General features: G+C 45.0%; 1 protein-coding gene across 1 annotated transcript; it reads left to right on the top strand.

Moving 5' to 3' along the window:
• Positions 1 to 650: 650 nt before the first annotated feature.
• Positions 651 to 22,584, top strand: LOC123935224 (glycine receptor subunit alpha-4). Its single transcript, XM_045995785.1, has 9 exons — positions 651 to 721; positions 5,957 to 6,087; positions 6,370 to 6,437; positions 7,082 to 7,305; positions 7,444 to 7,526; positions 9,091 to 9,231; positions 12,308 to 12,522; positions 16,151 to 16,300; positions 22,294 to 22,584. Exons 1-9 carry the CDS (start codon positions 651 to 653, stop codon positions 22,582 to 22,584), a joined length of 1,374 nt encoding a protein of 457 aa, XP_045851741.1.
• Positions 22,585 to 22,769: the final 185 nt, after the last annotated feature.

The raw sequence follows: 22,769 nt of genomic DNA, 5'->3' as shown, positions 1-22,769 counted from the left end.
TATAAAAATCATTAGGACATTAGAGCTCGGCCCCAGCTTAGCTTCAGGCTAAAAGTGATGCTGCTGGGAGCTGGGAGCAGCACAGCCTGCATGTGCTCCTCCAGCTGGAGAGTTAGAAGATGGACAACACACCTCCAGCCCTGTCCCAGCAGCAAAGGCAGCCCAAGCTCCTCCCCGCACACGGACCGACCCGCTCTGAACCCCACTCCACTGCCGGCGACTGTACCTTTAAATTGCTGCTTTCGGAGGGTGCATCCAGGGGGAGGTGAGAGGATTCTCTCCTCCCTCCCCTCCAAGACTCTCCAGGGTTTGGATATTGCTGCCCAAAGAGAATCTCCTTCAGCTCCCTGGCAGATGGGCTAAGAGCCTCTGGAACCCCAGGCGAGCCAGAGCAGGAGCCCGTAGGGTTATCTGTGTCAGGATCATTTCCAGGAGAATAGTTCTGGCCCCTGACTGGTAATGGCAGGGCAGAGAGAAGAGAGCAGAAGAGGAGAGAGAGCGCACAACTCCTAGCCCGGCCCAGCGGGCTCCTTGTGAGCAGACCAAGTTGGAAGAAGGCTCTGTCTGTACTTTCTGCAGCATTCCTCCTGCTGGGATATCTCTCTCACCTTGGCAGCCAGGCTGACAAAGGGCTCCAGGGTCCCTGCAGAATGACAACTCTTGTTCCTGCAACCCTCTCCTTCCTTCTCCTCTGGACCCTGCCAGGGCAGGTCCTCCTCAGGTGAGCTGAGTCGGGGTGAGAAGGAGGTGCATGCAAACACTGGCTTGGGGCAGCAGAGGCATCTGGCACAGTTTCCTCTAAGTTTACAAAAAGCCCACAATCCAGAGGGTTCCAAAGAAGGACACACCCTCCCCTAACCAGGACCTAGGAGCCTTTCACGAGGAATGCCAAAGCCCCAGAGCTGGTGGGAAGCCTTCTGCATGGATGAGAGCTTCCTGGGCCTGGGTAGGGGCAAGGTAGCTGAGCCCCAGAACAGATGCCATCTGTCTTGCCTTCCTTGCTTATCTTCCTACCATCATGGCCACACACTGCTCAGATTCCTAAAAATGACACCACCATCTGTCAGCTGTCCACCAAAGAGGCTTCAGGTAGCAAGGGTTTGCCTTAAACCGTATCAGGAGGAAGCTGGGCTGAGCAAACCTTGGCCCTCTGCTGTCACCCAGCCAGTGCACACATGGCTTCTTTCTGTCCCAAAGGGGCACTCAGTGCAGTCATTTCCTGGGTTTTTGAGGGCAAGACATGTTTTGGACTCCCTGTAGATGTTCCCCTCCTTGTCCCTACTTTCTCATGAGACCAGGAGCCAGTCAAGATGGACCAGGTGAGTTGAGTAGGAAAGATGACTGTGGCTTAGGCCTACCTGGTCCTAAAAAGAGTGGAGGGGCCAAGTACCACTGCAACAGACCTCTTCCTCCTCTTACTTCAAGTAGCACACTGAGACGGTTTGATTCTGAGGTGCCTCCTGCCTCACTGCTTGCAGACACATTGGCTGGGAGGAAGGCAGGGATCCAATATGTGTGGGGCAGCAAACTTCCTAAGAGCAAAAAGTAGCTCAAAGTAGAATGGCAGCTTAGCTGGAGTTGGTAGGAGAATGCAGGCAGAAGGGGGAATGAAAGGGGGGGGGGGCTCATTGGCCCTCCTGGAGGAGAGACTGCCTCAAGGCCCAAGCTTTGATGGCAGCATTTCCACTTGAGCCAATACAGCAAGGCAGGATCTTAGGAAGTCTTGAGTTTGAATCCTTTATTGTGCATATGGAAACTGATTCTTAGAGATGCGGAATGACCTGTCCAAGGTCACTCAGGCATCCAGTAGCAGAATCAGTGTTCTCCCCTACCCCACCCCAAGGCCTTGCCTGAGCCAGATTTTTCAGCTCCAGAGCCTTCTATGTCCTGCCAGTACTGGGGAGTTTCCAGGAATGAAAGGGAGGAAAAAGTGGCTGCACACGGACTCTGCTTTCAGGCCCATAGACAAGGCAGCCCTAGAAAAGAATTCTGTGACAGAAGTTGGGGCCCAAGACAGCTGAGCCCACAGCCTGTCACAGGGTCCTGGGGCTGGGACTACCAGGAGAGGTGACCTTAGCGTGGGGCTGAAGACGGTGGCAAGGGTCTGGCTGCTCTATGTACAGGGCCATGTGGCCTCCCAGCAGGCAGATGGCAGGCAGCCAGGAGAAGCACCTGGCCAGCAAGGACACCCTGTGGTGAAGCCACAGACTTCTGCTGCTCTAGCACCACTGCCACCCCTCTTGGATTTCCAGAGCCTGCTTAAGCCACCTGCTCTGCCAGCCCCAATTGGGGCCACACTGGCCTCTGTTCCCAGTGTAAGGGCTTCCTCCTGTTCAGAGGATTCAAGAAGGCAGAATTCTAGGAGGTCAAGATGTGTCTTCCACTGACCTTCTCCCACTCTGGTTCCTTGGCAGCCTACCCTGGCATTGTAGATGGACTTAGTTCTGAAGTCAAAAGCTCTGGGTTAGAATCTTGGCTTTACCATTTACTAGCCATATGATCACAAATAAGTCACTTTACTTGCTGATCCTCAGTCTCTTCATCTATATAAGAGGAATAATAACAACCGTCATCTGGGAGGACTGATATGAGAACTAAACTAGATAAGGTAAGTAGAGTGTGTAGCATGGTGCCTTGGTTATTCTTATTATTTAATGGCTCGTGGTGCATATGATCTATATGACCTCAGATGGTACATAGATGTAAACATGTAAACAGGGGGTCGTTGGCTCAAAGAGAGCTGGACCCAGAAGGACAGCAGTCACCCTCCCTCCGTGCCCCAGAGTGTGGCTAGTACACTAGTGGCAGTGGGGGAGCTAGCTCTGGTGGCTAGAAAAATGGTGGTGGCAGAATGGAGCAGGAGGACCAGGCCCAGCCAGGATTTCAGCCTGAGCTCAGCCCTGAGCCCCAACCTGCCCTTCAAGGCTGAGATTCTAGTCCCTAGTCTAGCTGTTGGCTGGTAAGCAGATAAGCAAGCATGTGGAAGGGGTGTTGCTGCTCTTAGAAGGAAACTTGTCAGGGGAGAAGGGGCCGGCCTCAAGGTTAGGACAAAGCACACTGGTCCCTTACTCAAAATCAAGTTGTTAGGAGGAAAAGATGGAAATTGACCTTCTCGATGTAGCCATCCTACTTGGAAGTCCTTCTCATGCTCCTAGAGCCCTGCTTTCTCACCTATTTTGTTGTCAAAGCGAGTTTACAATCCTGCTGCTGCCCCAACCATGAACTGAGGTCCAGCTCAAAACATAGTTTCCTCTAGTGCAGCCACTCTGGAAAACAGTATGGAGGTTCCTCAAAAAGTTGAAAATACAGCTACTCTACAACCCAGCAATTGCTCTACTGGGAATTTACCCCAAAGATACAAATGTAGTGATCTGAAGGGGCACGTGCAGCCCAATGTTTATAGCAGCAATGTCCACAATAGCCGAACTATGGAAAGAGCCTAGATGTCCACTGACAGATGAATGGGTAAAGAAGAAGTTTGTGTGTGTGTGTGTGTGTGTGTGTGTGTGTGTGTGTGTGTGTGTGTACACACACATACATACATACAGTGGAATATTATGCAACCATCAAAATGAAATCTTGCCATTTGCAACGATGTGGATAGAACTAAAGGGTATTATGCTAAGTGAAATAAGTCAATCAGAGAAAGACAATTATCATATGATTCACTGATATATGGAATTTAAGAAACAAGGCAGAGGATCATAGGGGAAGAGAGGAAGTAACAAAACAAGACAAAACCAGAGAGGGAGACAAACCAGAAGAGAATCTTTTTTTAAAATTAATATATAATGTATTATTTGCTTCAGGGGTACAGGTCTTTGAATCAGCAGTCTTACACAATTCACAGTACTCACCACAGCATACCCTCCCCAATGTCCATAACCAACCACCCTATCCCTCCACCCCACACCCCCCAGCAACCCTCAGTTTGTTTCCTGAGATTAAGAATCTCCTGTGGTTTTTTCTCCCTCCCTGGTCCCATCTTGTGTCATTTTTTCCCTCCCTACCCTCCACAACCCTCTGCCCTGCCTCTCAAATTCCTCATATCAGAGAGATCATGATAATTGTCTTTCTCTGATTGACTTATTTCACTTAGCATAATACCCTCTAGTTCCATCCACATTGTTGCAAATGGCAAGATTTGGGGGTTTTTTGATGGCTGCATAGTATTCCAGTGTGTGTGTGTGTCTCTGTGTGTGTGTGTCTGTGTGTGTGTACAAACAATATAAGATGTGGTGTATATATATATCCATTCGTCTGTTGATGGACATCTAGGCTCTTTCCATAGTTTGGCTATTGTGGACATTGCTGCTATAAACATTGGGCTGCATGTGCCCCTTCAGATCACTACATTTATATCTTTAGGGTATATACTCAATAGTGCAATTTCTGGGCTGTAGGGTAGCTCTATTTTCAACTTTTTGAGGAACCTCCATACTGTTTTTCAGAGTGGCTGCCCCAGCTTGCATTCCCACCAACAGTGTAGGAGGGTTCCCCTTTCTCCACATCCTCGCCAGCATCTGTCATTTCCTGACTTGTTTAATTTTAGCCATTCTGACTGGTGTGAGGTAGTATCTCACTGTGGTTTTGATTTGTATTTTCCTGATGCTGAGTGATGTTGAGCACTTTTTCATGTGTCTGTTGGCCATTTGGATGTCTTCTTTGCAGAAGTGTCTGTTCATGTCTCCAGAAGAGACTCTTAATCTCAGGAAACAAACTGAGGGTTGCTGGAGTGGAGGGGAGTGGGAGGGATGGGATGGCTAGGTGATGGACATTGGGGAAGGTGTGTGCTATGGTGAGTGCTGTGAATTATGTAAGACTGATGAATCACAGACCTGTACCCCTGAAACAAATAATACATTATGTGTTAATATAGCCCACTTCAAGTTCATTTTTATGAATGGTACAAAAATAAAATATAGTTTGCTGCTGGAGCAAACACCGGAAGTCAACCCCCCGTCTCTAGAAGCTGGGTCCTCAGCTCCTGAGCAGTTCAGCATGAAGTCCAAGCAAAGGAAACCAACTCTCAGAGACGCAGATTGCCCTTGAGTCCTTACCATCCTTGGTTAAATCACAACATTGCTACAGCCACATTATTTGCAAGTAATTGTCCGTCTTCTTTGAGTGCTTTTAAGGCACCTTCAGAAAGAGAATACTGCATGAGGCCTCAGCCCCTTGGGTTTGAGCCCTGATCCTGTCACTCACCAGCCTTGAGACTTTGACTAGGTCACTCCTCTTTTGGTTTGTTTGTTTATTAGATTCCACATATAAATGAGATCACACAACATTTGTCTGTCTTTATGTGACTTACTGCACACAGTATAATGCTTTCAAGGTCTATGTTGTTGCAAATGGCAGGCTTTCCTTCTTTGCATGGCTGAATAGTGTTCCATTGTGTGTATGTATGTGTGTATATATTATATCACATTTTCTTTATCCATTTATCCATTGAAGTACACTTGAATTGTTTCCTTATCTTGGCTATTGTAAATAACGCTGCAATAAGCATGGAGGTGCATATATCTTTTTGAATTAATGTTTTAATTTTCCTTGGATATATTCCCAGAAGTGGGATTGCTGGATTATATGGTAGTTCTAGTTTTAGTTTTTGGAGGAAACTCCATACTATTTTCTAGAGTGGCTGTTCCAATTTATAATCCCCCAAGTCACTTTTCTCATCTGTCTTTGTGCTCATCACACTGAGAATTGTGACGATAAAAAAGATCTCATATATGTGAAAGCACATTTTTAGGACTAACTACTGACCTGCAGTGTTGGCTTATGGCTGTTTCTGTTTTTCTTGTTTTGTAAATGGGTACCCAGAGACCCATCTTCTCTTATCTTCCTGCCTGATGGGGAGACCAGCCAGAGGTATGTGGGGACGGGAAAGAAAAGGGTCTGTGATAAATGTAGAATACAACTGGCTTCAGACTTCTTTATCTTACCTGTCCAGAGTGGCCTTGGCAAAAGAGGAAGTCAAATCTGGGACCAAGGGACCTCAGCCCATGTCCCCCTCTGATTTTCTGGACAAGCTTATGGGGCGAACATCTGGATATGATGCTAGAATTCGACCCAATTTTAAAGGTAAGGAGCATTCATCCTACAAAAACCCTTCCTTCTGCCACCCCTTTTGGGAACATACTGCCATCCCAGCCACTATTGCCTACCCCAAGGACAGGAGGCTGGAAGTACTGAGCTAACAGTTTCAGTTCAGAAGGAGCTTCCCCTCCCTATTGCTTATGGGTCTATGCAACTGGCACTGCCTTCTAGCAGTGCCCTGGCCTCAAGCTCAGGGAGGGAGTCCTGGAAACTGCTCTCATCCTCCTGGAATGCCCTGCCAATATGGCTGTGTTTTGCCACCCCTAGGCCCACCTGTGAACGTGACTTGCAACATCTTCATCAACAGTTTTGGCTCTGTCACTGAGATTACTATGGTAAGGAGTATCTCTGTTCCCTGCTCCCATTCTAGCGTGAATGAGAGAAGCCCACTAGATATCGAGCCTTTCCTCCCTCTTCTGTCCTCTCCCTGTTTTGTGGTCATGGCTAAAGCCATGGGATGACTGAAGTTTGTCACTAGGAGATATCTTTCCCCAGACTGGGGTTTCAGTGGCCAAAGGCAAACTAGCCTAAGGAACAGATGGTCAAGCCTGGGAGGTAGCTTGGTACAGAGCACAGACTTTGGAATCAGACAGACCTGTGTTCAAATCTTGACTCTACCATCCAATAGCTATGTGACAGGTTATTTAAATATATCATTGTTTCTGTTTCCTCATCTATAAAGTGGGGATCATAATAGCACCCTCCTCACAGTGTTGGCATGAGATTTAAATGAGATGATACATATAAAGTAAGCACTTAGCAGAACACCCAGCTCATAGTAAGTGATTAATAAATGTTTTTTTTCGCTTCCCATCTTTGCTATATCAGTGCAAAGCAGGCTCCTTCTTCAGTGCAAAATGCCCACTGCCCCTGAGATGTACTCCCAGCATTTCCTCCTCATGGCTCTCCTGTCCATGTAGGCTTGCTGGGCCCCTGGAATATCATTGCCTCTGATGGGTCCATCTGTGCACCCTCTCAGGACTATCAGGTGAATGTCTTCTTGCGGCAACAGTGGAATGACCCGCGCCTAGCCTACCAAGAATATCCTGATGACTCTTTGGACCTTGATCCCTCTATGCTGGATTCTATCTGGAAGCCAGACCTATTCTTTGCCAATGAGAAAGGGGCCAATTTCCATGAGGTGACCACAGACAATAAGTTGCTGCGCATCTTCAAGAATGGGAATGTGCTCTACAGCATCAGGTATACCTGGTGGACAGCCGGGAGAGTTTGGGCCAAGGGGAGGAAGCCAAATGGAGAATGAGGGGTGGGAAGAGGGTCCCCTGTGCTGTGCCAGGACCCAGAAAGTTGACATCACTTCTTTTCTACTGTCCCTGGCAGGCTGACCCTCATTTTGTCTTGCCCAATGGACCTCAAGAACTTCCCCATGGACATCCAGACATGCACCATGCAGCTGGAGAGCTGTAAGTGTCTCTAGAGAGTCTCAGAGCAAGGCCTGGAATACCAGGTAGTTAACCCCATTCCATGATATTCCAAATGAGAAAAGGGCATGGTCAGCTGTTGGCAAGTATGAGACAAGGAGCCAAGATTCACTAACACCCAACCTAGTGTGTTTTTTCATCCTCACACTATTTACTGGTTTGGTTATTCCACAGTACTGGGGAATGGTACGGCGCCAGCCTTACATTCAAATGTGCCTGTGTTGGTTATGGGGGGGGCATCTGAAGGACACCTTTTCTGCCCAAAGATATTCCTCTCACAGTGCCTGAGGTAATTCTACTTTTACTCTCCCTGAGTTAAGACATTCAAGATACCTATAAAAATGCCAGAGTTGGCAGAGGGGGTACTCTTGAACCCTGATTCCACATGAACACAGATAACTTCTGTAGAAAATTTGGAGAAGATGGGTCTAAGTATAGCACAGCACCCAGGGTGGCAAGGTCAGCCAAGGGCTACTCTGTGACAGGGAAGCCAGCTTATAGGGACTGCTATAAATGCAGAACAGTCAATGGACAACAAGTCTGGACCACCAGCTATGTGCACTCCTTTGCCATCTCCTGGGCAAGGTGAGACTCTGAGATCAATACACACCAGCTTAATCCTCAGAGAAGAAGTTTTGTCAGGCTGTTTCCAGCATATAATAACAATGGTGGGTAGAATGTGTCCTATGTGGCTAGCTCTTTAGAGCTCATAAACCACTTTCATATCCAGGTTCTTATTGCCCCCTCACAACAATCCTGAAAAGTAGGTAGAGCATTTTACAGGAAAGGAAATGACTTACCCAAAGTCACATAACTACTTTGAGTCAAAGCCTTACATTGCACACCTGTGAGCCTCAGTGTTTCTTCTCCCACTTCTACTTGACATGTGTGAATATGGTCACATATATGGCAGGGGCTTTCACAAACTGCTAGCTATCTGTGAGCAACTTGTCATGTTCAGATGTTAACTCTCAATCTGCCCCAGTTCAGGCCCTGGCTATGAGTCTGTGGTGTGCACATTGTCCCATGCATGACTGACAGGGTACAAATAGGTATTTCCTCTCTGGGATGAGGTGGCAGAAGCCCTAGCTCTAAGGCTGGCTCAGCTCAAGACATGTGGCCAGTACACATGCTTACTCCCATTGGTTTGAGATATGGCAGGGGGTTCTCAGCTGTGTTCCTTGACATCATTCCAATGCTTTTGACCTGCTTTCTAGGTCTGCCAGAAAAAATTTCTCTCTGTGCCTCTCTAAAGCTTGAGAACTTAGAAGAGGAGTCTGGAATCTTTCTGATTTACCTAATGAGGATGGGCCTATGAACTTAGAAGAGGAGTCTGGAATCTTTCTGATTTACCTAGTGAGGATGGGCCTATGAGACAATTGACCAAGTACCCCCTTCAGAAAAGTTTCCCTTTCCAAGATGAACATGAAGCTCCAAAAAACCAGGCCTTACCTCCTCATTTGCTCTTTCCTGCTAGTTCTAACTCTCTCCCTACCCACACCCAGCACCAAATTCTGCAGCCCTCTGCCATCTCTGTCACTTTTAGTTGGCTACACCATGAATGACCTCGTGTTTGAGTGGCTGGAAGATGCTCCTGCTGTCCAAGTGGCTGAGGGGCTGACTCTGCCCCAGTTTATCTTGCGAGATGAGAAGGATCTAGGCTACTGTACCAAGCACTACAACACAGGTAAAAACCAGGATCGTTACTTACTGTGAACCACAGAAGGGCCTCCAGATGGGAGGGAAGGGGGCAAGGCAGCCAGCTTCTACTGAAAGTCCAATCTGTGCCAGATGTGCTAAGTGTTTCAAATGCCTTATCTCCTTATGGTAGGAATTATCAGCCCCATTTTAAATAAACTGTCCAAGTTACACACCTAGAAAATGGCTGGCTTAGACTTCAAATCCAGATCTAACTCAAAAGCCCTTTTGTCCCTATCACATGCTGCAGAGGAGATGGGCCTATGCCAGTGAGTGGCAGGAGTGTCTCACCTGTCCTGGGGCCAACTTTGTGTGGAAGGTGGGGAATCGACATCTGGGAGTGGCTGTGCTGAACCAGAAAGCAATAGACTTTAGGGCACTGGAAGGCTTACCATCCACACCTCATACCACAGCCACCATTGCCCAACTCTTGAACTGACTTGTTTTCCCAGGTGTGAAATGTGGGCCAGATGTGGAGAAAAGTTGCTTTTCCAGCAGAGCATCTGCTCCCCACAGCTTCCCTAAGAGTTACTTTTTCCTCAGTTCCCCTGGCAATTTGGATACAAAGTGTTATGACCGTGAGATAGAGGCCAGAAGCTAAAGGGGAGAGATCCTGGATACCTCCTTGGTCTGCTGACATGTTTTGGGTGCCACTCCATTAATATGTGTGATTGTATATGTAGGATGTGCAACATATGTAGAGGAACAGGTCATTGAATTTAGAAAATGCTGTTGGGAGTGGAAATTGATAGAACATTTACTGGGGAGAAAACTGGCAATTTGTATATAGGTCAATGGTTTTCAAACTCTGGTGTACATTGTATTTCTGTGGGGAGCCTGTAAAAATGTTGATTCCTGGGTTCTGTCTCTCAGAGATTCCGGTTATGTGCACTTGGAGTGATGCCCAGAAATCTGCATTTGAACAAGCACCCTGAGGATTCTGTTGCTGATGGTCCAGGGGGCATACTTTGAGAAACTGTAAAAGCTAATTTTTTTTCCTTACATATTGACCCAGGAATCCCACCCCTTGGGATTTATTAAAAGGAAATATTCCAAAATATCACTGGGTCAGTGTTTATACTAGCAAAAACTTGGCACTCTTCTAAATAGGACCAATAGGACAGAGGTTAAATAAATTACACAGTGCATCTGCTTGGTAGAATATTATCCAGATGTTAAAAAGGTTGACTGCAAGTTGCTTATATCAACATGGAAAGTACAAGTGGAAAAGGTTAAGATTCAAAGTTGTATACACAGAATCATTATATTGTGGTAAAAGAAACAAACCAAAAGCATATGTTTAAAAACCCTGGGAGGAAATAGCACTAAATGTTTCTAAAGTAGAGTGATACAATGGACAAAACTAAGATCTTTGGAGTCAGAGCTGAGTTTGAATTATGGTCCCACTATATACTAGTTGGGTGTCCTTGAGAAACATAACTTAATCTCTTTGAGCCTCGTGTCCTTATATGTAAAATGGGAAATAATAATTTTACCGGGGCGCCTGGGTGGCTCAGTGGATTAAAGCCTCTGCCTTTGGCTCAGATCATGATCCCAGGGTCCTGGGATCGAGCCCCGCATCGGGCTCTCTGCTGGGTGGGGAGCCTGCTTCCTCCTTTCTCTCTCTCTGCCTGCCTCTCCACCTACTTGTGGTCTCTGTCTGTCAAATAAATAAATAAATAAATAAATCTTTTAAAAAAAATTTTACCTTCCCCAAATAGTTGCTATGGAATTTAAATGAGATAAACTATATAAAGTCAGGGCACTTAGTAGGGGCTTGATAAATATGAGCTCATAAATATTATTATTTTTCTCTACTTCTCACTTTTTTCCTATACTAAACAAGTAACAATTTTGTAATTAAAAATAAAACCACCACTACCAAAAATGATAGCTAGCTAGCTAGATACATAGATAGACAGACAGATAAATAGATAGATAGATAGATAGATAGATAGATAGATAGATAGATAGATAAAATGAAGGAAGGAAGGAAGGAAAGAAAATATGGACACCTAGCAAAGCTATGTCATAACAAGAAGCCTGGGGTGAGGTGGACTCAGGAACAGTAGGAGATCACAGCATCACACAGTATGTCAAAGCCATAAACCAATCATTTATTAAATTACTAGCTTTGAGGAATCAGGTCTGATAAGAGCAAGTCTAGTCCAAAATAAAATAGCAACATACACATCCTCTGCTTTTTGCTTTGGTTATCCTAAACCTCTACTGTGCGGAGAAGCTCTGAGCTAGGTTTTCTTGGCCTGAGGGCATGGGAAGCTGGGAAAAATAAAGATGGCTGGCAGAGTAGGCAGAGGACTGGTACATGTGCTTTGGACCAATGCACTTTTTGTTGGTGGGATAGAATGCTGTCGCCTGATGTTCTCTGGGCACCTGCTGCCCACTGTCCAGAGTTGATCTCTGTTGGACACTATTTCCAGATATTTTCTATCCAGCTCTTATTACTTGCTTGAGACAGAGGCAGTGTTTATTTCAGTGAATCCTTGTTGCTAGAGAGCTTCTGGGGTACAAGCAAACTCAAGCAAGGCTGCTGAGATTTGGGCAGAGTCTAAACTCATTGCTTTGTTAATAATGATGATAGTACCAAATACCTATATGTTCAACACCCCAGATACATCATTTAATTTAATTCCCACAGTGATGGAATTGATATTGTTGTTACTCTGTTTTACAGACAAGGAAACTGAAGCTCAAACAGCTTGGGTGTTTTGCCCGAGGTCACACAGTTAGTCAGTGGAAGATTCGGTATTCAAACCCAGGCAGTCCAGCTCTGAAGCCCTTCTGTTCTTAATCTTCTTGCTGTGTGGTCAATTTCTGCTGGAAATTAGTGCTTAGAGCAAAAGGACAAGCCTGATGGCTGCTCTGAGAAATTCCTCAGAACACACATCTGGTTCTCCCTGGGGCCATTTTGAAGGGCTCCTTTATTTGCCCACTTTAGGTGCACAGAGGATGGCCCATATAGATAGGGATGCCCTAGTCCTGCCCCTTAGTCTCAGCTCCAAGCTGGGGACCTGAGGCCTGATACCTCATCTCTTTCTTTGCAGGAAAATTCACCTGCATCGAGGTAAAGTTTCACCTGGAGCGGCAGATGGGCTATTATCTGATTCAGATGTACATCCCCAGCTTACTCATCGTCATCCTGTCCTGGGTCTCCTTCTGGATCAACATGGATGCCGCCCCTGCCCGTGTGGGCCTAGGCATCACCACTGTGCTCACCATGACAACTCAGAGCTCTGGTTCCCGGGCCTCTTTGCCTAAGGTGAAGAGAGATGCAAGGGAACTTGCTTACTGTAGAGCTCCCCATTTCCCCTTCATTCCCTGTTCTCTTCTGCTCCCTATTTGCCTTAGATTAATGGTATATGAGAGCCATTGAGCAAGAACAGGGGGCCAGAATTTTCTCTTGCCCTACAACATACTGCTAATGATATTGCTAAAGATGTGGAAGCTGGGGTTGTGGGTGTTGTTTGGCTAGGGAATGAGTAGAGACAGTATCTGACTTACTCTGACGTTTATCAGGAAATACTAGCATGTCCAAAATCAAAGAACCATAGCAAGTAGAAAGTCCCACTCCCTCGTGGCACAGATGAGGTGAACATAGCTCAGAGAGGTAGAACGACCTTTTCAAGGTCATGTTCCATAAGAAAAGAAAAATTATATATATATATGGATTTTAAACCAACATCAGTCTCTTACTATGTCAGAAGCTGGGCACTATTACAAAGACCTCAAGAGACAATGTCATTCTTTTGGGTGAGGAAATTTTGAGGTAGCAAATGGCAATTAAAGTCAGTGGACTCTGAACATCTGTGGCCTGGTGATGCTTTGATTACACAGAGAGATTTGTGCTTATGAGACTGGGCCCAGGTTCTCCCTGCCTTGTGTTTTCATGTAGGGAATTTAGAAGTCACTTCAATGTCCTTATAGTCAGCAAGCCTCTGAGAAATCAGGGAGTAAGCTGATTCATCCATTCAATAAATATTTACTGAGCATATACTATGCACTAGGCAATGTTCTAGGCCATGGAGAAATAATGGGAACCAAAAGCAACATAGTTCCTTGTGGATCTTACTGTGAACCTATGCCCTCTCATTTTGACTTAACAGGAACCAGGCTCTGTGATATCCCATCTCCCAGTGCTTATTACTAAAAATATATTTACAGGGGACTTAAACAGGGGGTAATCAGGGCATCCAAGGTGAATTTACAAATTTGCCATGGGGGTGGTGTAGTGGTAAAGAGTAGGAGATTGGAGTCAGGCAGGCTTTGGTTAGGTCCCAGCCTCATCATTTACCAATGGCAATCTTAAGTAAATTCCTCATCCTCTCAGTCTTTTCACCTATGACATGGGAATATTATCTCTTCAATAGGGTTATTGCAAGAAATAAATAAGATAATGTATTAACACAGATAACAATGTTTGGCACCTAATAACCACTCAATAAGTGTTCAATATTGTTATAATTGTTAGGTATTTTGGTGAAAAGAATGGAGTAGTGGACCTAGGACAGCTGTTGATGTTCCCAATTATTTTTGAGTTGCTGGAAAACTTTTGAGGTAATCCAAAGGCCTCTAGTGATAAACGATGACAAAGCTCAAATTAGGATCAGGTGTCTCAGAGGAAGTTGTCTGAAAGTATTTCCTATAAATGTGTTTCCTAAATGGAGAGGAGTATTGAAGAGGATCTGAAAGACAGATGGGTCTTAGGCAAGGACCAATGGGCCAGGTGGGGTTGTGATGGTCGTGTTATGGTAGTAGCCTTGTAAGAAGACTAGAGGCAGAAAAGTAGTTCAGATCTTAGAAATGTGCCCTAGTTTATTGCAGCTGCCATGCAAGGAGATTCTTCTCTAACCCAGGGTGGTTGCAATTATTGCCTTATTCTTGCCAAGAGAACTTCCTTTTCCAGTCCCCTCCTGTGAGCAAGCACAATCTGTCTGCTCCTAGGAATCACTTAGTTTCATCATTTGGAAAAAAAATGGACTTTGTTGGAAGATTGTTTGTTTGCAGTATTTGGTGCCTTCTCATCAGATTTTGATGACATTTTTGTAGCCTCATTGATCAATAAGCAAAATAGGTAGGCACTCGCCCCAAACTAAATAGACTCATTGGCCAGCCTACAAAGCAAGGGGCTGAGTAAGTCAGGGAGCTTCTGCTCCCTTGAGTTTGTACATTAGATTTAGTGGGAGCTATAAGGAAGGAGATGGAACAAATTCAGGGGCTTCTGAAAGGCAGAGCAATTTCACTCTCCATACAACTCCACTATTGACACACTCATTATTAATAAGATTTTATTTCTGTTGCTTAAGGTGTCCTTTTCTTTTAATGGTCCAAAGCCCTTTGTGGACCTTCCTTGTCATTACCTCATTACGGATTTTCATAGCACTTACTTGACATCCCTGGGAAGACAGTGAGACTGGGAGATGGTGAATGAAATAGGTTGCCCTCTTAATAGGTGGCAAAGTGGAAACACCAAGGATACTTAATCAGGGATGCCTAGTAACCCACCACTATTATCTTAATGGAATTGCCTTAAAAGAGATAGAGCAGGTTTTCTCAACTTTAATACTACTGCCATTTTAGACCTTATAATTGTTGTGTGTGTTGGGGGGGAATCCTGTGCATTGTAGAATATTTAGCAGCATCCCTGCCCTTCACCCACGAGATGCCAGTAGTAACCCTTCCCAAAACTGAGCAATCAAAAATGTTTCTAAACATTGCCAAATGCCACTTAGGTGAGGAGGTGGGGCAGGCGGGGGGGGGGGGGCATTGCAGGTTAAGAACCACTAAGGTGGAAGGGTTATCCAGTAAGACCTGCTCCTTACCTGTAGACTGTAGCACCCTCACTGCCCAACATAGCTGGTGAAAGAGGTTGTCTGTCATGAAACCTACTCCTACTGGGGAGCTCTATGAGGTGGGCTCAGCAGGTGAAAACTATGTAGGGAGTCCATCTGGTTGAGGAGGTGAACTACATAAACCTAAATTCTATAACCCTTCCAGGCCCATCCAGCCGAAACCCCATTCTAGGAGAGGTAAGTGTTCAATCTTCAAGAGGGAAATGGGAGAGAAAAGTACTTAAAGGCTTCCAAGGCAGGTAGTGGGAGGAGAGCCCTAAGAACCAGATAGGTAGATGACAATGGTACCTTGAAATTAGAGAAGTGTCCATAGCCAGGGATTGGGTAGCACTTCCTTGGGCCACTGAATTCAGTTATTCAGCAGGGACTCTCATAAAGCTCAGCAGGAAAAATCACAGTCAAGAGAACAATGGGAGTGGAGGAGGGAAAGGAAGGAATTCCTAGTCTGATATTGAGACTGTAGCCTAGGTAAATGGCAGTGCCACTAAATTGAAAGCCCAGAATCCCCAAATCCTAGTGCCACTTCCTCACTGGGTAATCTTGGCTAAGACTTTTCCTCTTTAGGCTTCAAGTGTCCTCACATGTTTCATATGGGAATAACAAACCCTGCCCAATTCCATCAGAGCTGTGAGGACCTGAGGAAAAAACAGAAAGCAAAAGAATACAGTGTTCATGTTCATTGTTATTTATTGAAAGAAGAGAATCAGAAGAAGAAAATAATGAAAAGAATAATAAGAAGCAGAAGCAGGAACAGAAGTACAAAAAGAATAAAGAAAGAAAGAAAAAGAAGTACAGAGAGAAAAGGCAGATGGAAGTGAAGGGTGGAGAGTGCTGAGAGGTGAAGGATAATGGGTAGCCCAATCTATTTGATATGCGCCTTCAGGCAATGGGACATATCCTGGAAAGCTTCTTTGAACACCAGAAGAAATTTAGGATAAAACTGAAGAATAGCAGGCTGTCGGTATGGGCTGGTGAACCACTGGATAGGCCATAGAAGGGCTCCAAGAAGGTTGATTGCTCTGTTGGTGGATCTTACAGGTATCCTATGTGAAGGCAATTGACATCTGGATGGCTGTGTGCCTGCTCTTTGTGTTCGCTGCACTACTGGAGTATGCTGCTGTCAATTTTGTATCTCGTCAGCATAAGGAATTCATACAACTCCGAAAAAGGCAGAGGTGCCAACACATGGTAAATATAACTAGGGAGGGGCCCCCTTCCATTCTCTTCTGTACTCCTCCCTCCCTACTCCTCCTCCCACAATCCAAGACTCCATATATGGCTACAAGGACTAAAAAAGCAATCAGGAACCCTGGATTCTAGTCCTAGATGGGTCACAGATAAACTAAGTACTTTAACCTCTTTGATTCCATTTTTTTATCTCTCCAATGGGACAGTAATCCCTGTAGGGCAGTCTAATAAAGTGATTAAGAGCATGGACACATATGGGCCCTGGCTGGCTCAGTCATAAGAGTATGTGACTCTTTATCTCAGGGTCATGAGTTTGAGCCCCATGTTGGGTGTAGAGATTACATAAAAATAAATAAATAAACCTAAAAAAGAGAGAGAGCGTGGGCACAGTGCCTACCTAGTACGTAGTAAGCACTGAAAAAAAAAAGGTTAGCTCATATTAGAACCTTATCAAGTTAGTCAATATGAGATTATTTTGAGAATTAGTAATGGTTGCTCCTGGCTCTCCCCTCACCCAGGAGAAAGATACCCCAGGTTGCCATACATTGACTGGTGGTTAAGAATTCAAGAGTCAAAAAAAAAAAAAAAAAGAATTCAAGAGTCAAGCATGGGGGCCTTTCTAGGAGAGCATTATATGAGGGTCCCTAGAGCTAAGCTGGAATTAAAAAACCACTACGTGCCTCTTCTGGCTGTTGGATTTCTTCGTCCTGTTCTTCACTGGGTGCATCAGAATTGTTGGATGTATCAAGAGTTGTTGGGTGTGAGTTGTTCTCCCTCACTCTTATTTGTTAACCCCATTTCTTCTACAGTAGAATGATCACCTGGGGAAATAGAGAGTTTGATGCCCTGAACAACAGGCAATTTGCCCCTCCCCAATTACCCAGACAGTGGGTGTTATGTACATTGTCATGACAACCAGTGCCTGGGCCACACTCTCCTAGAAGCAAGTGCCCAGTTATGAGCAAAGTCAAAAGCTTTTGCTGAGTTACATACTGGCCCCTTAATCATCAGACACAGGTCTGGTCTACCTTGAGCTGCGACTCCTTGTTTTCTGCCCAATCTGGAAGCTCCCAAGCCAGAGGAGATGCACTATGACCTCTGGGGGGTAGAGAAAATGATGATCTGACCCCCGCGGCTCCAGGCTGTTGGGGCCACTCTAGCACTAAGATTTTTCTCTCTTCCTAACACCCACCTCCTACCTCAGCTGCTCCTAGGGTGTCCCAACCATATGTCCACACTGAAAATATCTTTAAAACTACCTCTGGGAACTCATGTCCCTGGCTAAGATCCCTTTCTGCTGAGAACAGGTCTCCTGTCTCATCTATTGGTTTGTTGCAATGTATCAATTCTTGCCCGGACTTTAGTAAGGCTCTGTGAAACACGCCCTCTAGCGGGTTGATCCACAACTGCATCTCCTTAAGTAGGACTCCTTCAAGGGCCTTTTTTTTTTTTCCCAGCGTAACAGAATTCATTGTTTTTGCACAACACCCAGTGCTCCATGCAATACGTGCCCTCCCCATTACCCACCACCTGGTTCCCCCAACCTCCCACCCCGCCCCTTCAAAACCCTCAGGTTGTTTTTCAGAGTCCATAGTCTCTTATGGTTCGCCTCCCCTTCCAATTTCCCTCAACTTCCTTCTCCTCTCCATCTCCCAATGTCCTCCATGTCATTTGTTATGCTCCACAAATAAGTGAGACCATATGATACTTGACTCTCTCTGCTTGACTTATTTCACTCAGCATAATCTCTTCCAGTCCCGTCCATGTTGCTACAAAAGTTGGGTATTCATCCTTTCTTTTAAAGCCTTTCTTATCTCATGCTAAGGGTTAAAAAATGTATATACAGACTTGACAGAAGGAAAGAAAAGAGAATGCTCCCTTTTCTAGGATAACTCTCCACCCCCTCTTTAGCTGTGTTAAACCTGCATGCAGGTACCAATATCTTGACAGGGGTTTTGACCTTGATGCCTTCTCAATGCCTACCTTGAAAACGAAGAGCAGGCTGCCAACCAGTCGCCAGTGTTCCTTTCCCAGCTAAATTGCCTGTGTGGGTGTTCCAGCAACAGCAGCAGGTGCTGCGGTTACTGTAGAGCTACTCCAGGTTGACACTAGTCCCACCTCCTCCCTGCACCTGTCTGACCCCCAGCTGCCTACAGCTTATCTCCTCCTGGCCATATATAATAAGTTGATCCTGATATCATAATGGAGTCTGACATAACCAGTGCTCAATTATCACAAAGTTGTAACAGCGGTCTGGGCCCTGCTTAGACCCCTGGATCCTGGCAAAAAGTGGGCTGGGCTTATTATTAATGTAAATACAACCTGAAAATCAAAACTTGTGCCATTAGCACATGTCCCTTTTTGAGTTTCTTTAAGCCATTTCCATCCCGGTGGAACTGGAGCAGGAATCCTGGAGGTCACTGAACAACTTAGAAAAGTTAATGCAGAGTTCATCTGTTTCTAGAACCTCTCTCTGGGCCCTGCCATTCTAGCTGGAAAAGCAAGTCTTTGGTCTGAGAAAAGCCCTCTTAGGAAAGGGGAGAGCATCCATATGATTTTCAGGAAGCCCTTAGCCAAGAGGAAGTTAGGAATATTTTAGGAGCCAGCCAGCTATTCACCCAACTCCAGGTTTAATCGTGTTCTTCTCTAATCTCTCCTCAACCACCCATCTCCACTGCTTGGTGGTTTCCTTCTATGTCATTGTCTTAAGTAGTTTAATTTCTTTTCCATATATTTCTGCTTTGTCTTCCCAGCTAGCCTATATGCTTCACAGGGAGGGGGTCTCGTTCAGGCCCTAGCACCAGGCTCTGAACTCAGCAGCCACATTACTCATTCCACCAATCTTAGCAGGCTCATTGGAGAGGGCTCTCTTTCAAGCTGGGCAGAGAGGAAGCCTTGCCATTATCAACAGGATAAGAGAAATGGAAGAAATTTCAAAACGCTGCCGAGTTCTCTCAGGGGTTTTGTCCCAGAACCCTGCTTGTCTCTCTCCATCCCCCAGCTCCCCCATTTTTCACTCTCTTCTTTTCATTCATTTCAATATGTGTCACTGAATAGCTATCACTCTTTCCCATCTCCACATCCTACTTCCCACACTGTACATTCATTCCTTCCCCGACTTGGTTTTGGACTATCTTTACTCTCTAGTTCCCCAGTCCTCTTCCCCTATAGATAGCTATAACAAAAATATTCTATTCCAACGGCCATGGAAGCTACAAAGTTGTGTTTAAGCCTCCATTGTCTCTTCCCAACACACACACACACACACACACACACACACACACACACATTCTTCAGAATTTGGCTTAAATAGATAATACTTATATCCAGGACCCCCACCCTTGGATTTCAGGCCACTTGTCTTTGTTCCCCCAACTGCAAATGGCACAATATTTTAAAACCAAAAAGAGCCAATGGCAGCTTACTCTAGGGGTCACATTTTTTCTCCCACGTGAGACAGCTTGTTTTCAGCCTGGGAAATATTTCCAAATAATTCCCTTTAGATTTACTATGATTGGAGAAAAGGAAAAGTAATTAAATCTATAGAAACAAACAGCAGTTGGATTCAACTTTCTCTTTCAGAGCCTTCTACAAACAAATATATTCCACACTCTTATCCTTTGGCTGAGGGGCTGAGGAGATCAGAATAAGCAGTGGGGGGGCGCCTGGGTGGCTCGGCGGGTTAAAGCCTCTGCCTTCAGCTCAGGTCATGATCCCAAGGTCCTGGGATCGAGCCCCGCATCGGGCTCTCTGCTTAGCGGGGAGCCTGCTTCCTCCTCTCTCTCTCTCTCTCTCTCTCTGCCTGCCTCTCTGCCTACTTGTAATCTCTATCTGTCAAATAAATAAATCTTTTAAAAAAAAAGAATAAGCAGTGGGGAACTGGGGGTGTGAGGGACCCTGAAATGGAAAACAAAAGAGGAAATCGTTTTATTTACTCCCTCATTTTTTTTAGAAAAAAATTTATTTATTTGACAGAGAGAAAACACAAGCAGTGGTATGGCAAAGGGAGAGGGAGAAATAAGCTTCCCGTTGAGCAGGGAGTCCAACGTGACATGAGGCTCCACCCCAGGATCCTGGGATCATGACATGAGCTGAAGACAGACATTTAACTGACTGAGCTACCCAGGCACCCCTACTCCCTCATTCAATTACTTGAAAGATATTTTGTTTACCTCTGGTTCTTCATTTCTAAAATGGATCCAGCACAAACTATGTAGGAAAAGTGTGAAAATGAACTAGAAAAAAAAACACAGGTGAGGTGATCCAAGGCATCTGGTGACAGATTATGGAAGTAATTTTGAGCAGAGAGCTAAGGCTGCCCCACTAGAACTCAGGGTCAAAGCACAGCCACAGTAGTGAATTGCCTCTGGCCTACACACATACAACTGTATCCACAGAGAATGGCAAAACTAAAGATAGGGTAGCAAAGCTCTCTGGTTGGCTGACTTAGAATCGTTCCTATGCCAAAAGTGCCACTTTTTCTAGAGGCTGATGGGTATCAAGCCATTGTACAGAGGTGGGGCAAGGAGTGATCGTTTTTCCTGCTGAGCACTTTGTAATTGAGTAAGACTCTCTTCTGAGTAGACTCTTTAGTTTGAAACCCTGAAAGGATGCTGGCTTCAGGTGAACAAAGCCATTCCCTGTCCTATATACTGAAGCATGGGGCTCATCAGTCCATTCATTCATTCAACTGATATCTACTGGCAGTGAACAAGACCAACACAGTTTCCCAGGTTTGTCCTATGAGCCCACAGGAAGGAGAGAAAGAAATGGGGTCTGTTGCTGAATCTGTGGCCTGAGCTTGCCTGCCCCCTGATGCCCAATGACAGGCTCAACCTTCTAGTGATGTAATAATCAAGGGCTATTGGGACCCACCAACACCAACCATCTTTGAATGAAGTATTTTTAGGTTCTGGCATGTACTTATCTGTCTTATGTCTAATTTCCAGGCTGTAAACCATCATTTCTGGTGTCAGTGTGTTCTTTAGAAGTAGACAAAATTAGGCATGTCTGAGTTGTATATAAACTAAGGGTAAATAGGCTCTGAGTTGGGGGCTGAAGGGCTCTCATATGAAGAAAGCTATCTCTATTGATCACTTAGGCACTTTGGTCCTTTTTTTCTCTCTTTGTTTCTCTCTGTATCTCCCTCTCCCTCTATTTTTATCTCTGTCTCTGTCTTCCTGTCCTTACTTCCTAGCTCTCCAGCTGTTGTAGCTACTTAAGGTTGTCAGCTGAATATTGAGTAAATGAACTTTGTGTAGTCTGCTACATTTCTTAATGCTGATATAAAATTAACTTCCCCAGTGTGAATGTGTTCATCATAATGCATATATTTTACATAAAGGTAATGTGTATTAGGTAATAAATGTTACCCTAGATGCAATGACACCTTTGTCAAAATCTGCTGGTTTACAGAGAAGCACATAAATTTGCAACAGATTTATCAGCTTTACCCCAATTTGGATGACCCACTAGGTTACTTAAAACTTCTGTAATTTTCAGCCTTGAGTTGAGATAAACAATTTTTAAAAGATACCCTATACAAGGAGAATTAATTCTGCAGCTTTTGAAAGTCATTAAAGTCAAGTTCACCAAGTCTAAATAGCTTAGCTGTGCATTCTAAAAGTTTTATTGTTCTGTTTATTCTGTTGACTACCAGTCAGAGATAACTTTACATTAAGATATCCTTCTCACAGTGGGTTGGCACTTCACTGAGTTTTAGATGGTTGTAAATGTTATGCATTTTTAAAAAGGCAGCTCAGGGCTTATCTGCAAATAGAATCATAATATATACCATATGTACCATGTGTAGCTGCTTAGTATATATCCATCAAATGAATAGTTCTATGGCTATAAAAAAGCATGCAGTGGGTCTGTGTACCCAGCTACCAGTCTGAATAGCATCACCTACGAGATACATGTGTGTGGCCTGGTCTCCATCCTTAGATAAAGCTGTAACCTCAAATGCTGTCTTTTTTTCCATGTAATTTCAGGAGAAAGATATCATCCAAGAAAGTCGCTTCTATTTCCGTGGCTATGACCTGGGCCACTGTTTGCAGGCAAGGGATGGAGGTCCAGGGGAAAGTTCTGGCATTTATAACCCCCAACCTCCAGCCCCTTTTCTAAGGGAAGAAGAAACCATGCGGAAACTCTATGTGGACCAGGCCAAGAGGATTGACACCATCTCTCGGGTTGTCTTCCCCTTCACTTTTCTCATCTTCAACATCTTCTACTGGGTTGTCTATAAATTGCTATGGTCAGAAGATATTCACCAGGCACTGTGAATAGGGTGAGAGCTAGAGAGTCCAGCTCTTGGCTTCCTGCTTCCTCCTGGGTGGGCCTCCCCCCTCCACTAGATTCCATCAGGGGCTTAGAAAATTCATTTCTGATCTCCCACTCAGAACTTCAGTGGCCAATCCCAAAGCTATGTGGGTCTACACTGCATGGTGCCAGTGGTGGCTGTACTTAG

This window comes from Meles meles, chromosome X (assembly GCF_922984935.1).
Source record: "Meles meles chromosome X, mMelMel3.1 paternal haplotype, whole genome shotgun sequence".
Classification (NCBI taxonomy): domain Eukaryota; kingdom Metazoa; phylum Chordata; class Mammalia; order Carnivora; family Mustelidae; genus Meles; species Meles meles.
This window is presented reverse-complemented; position numbering and strand designations above follow the sequence as displayed.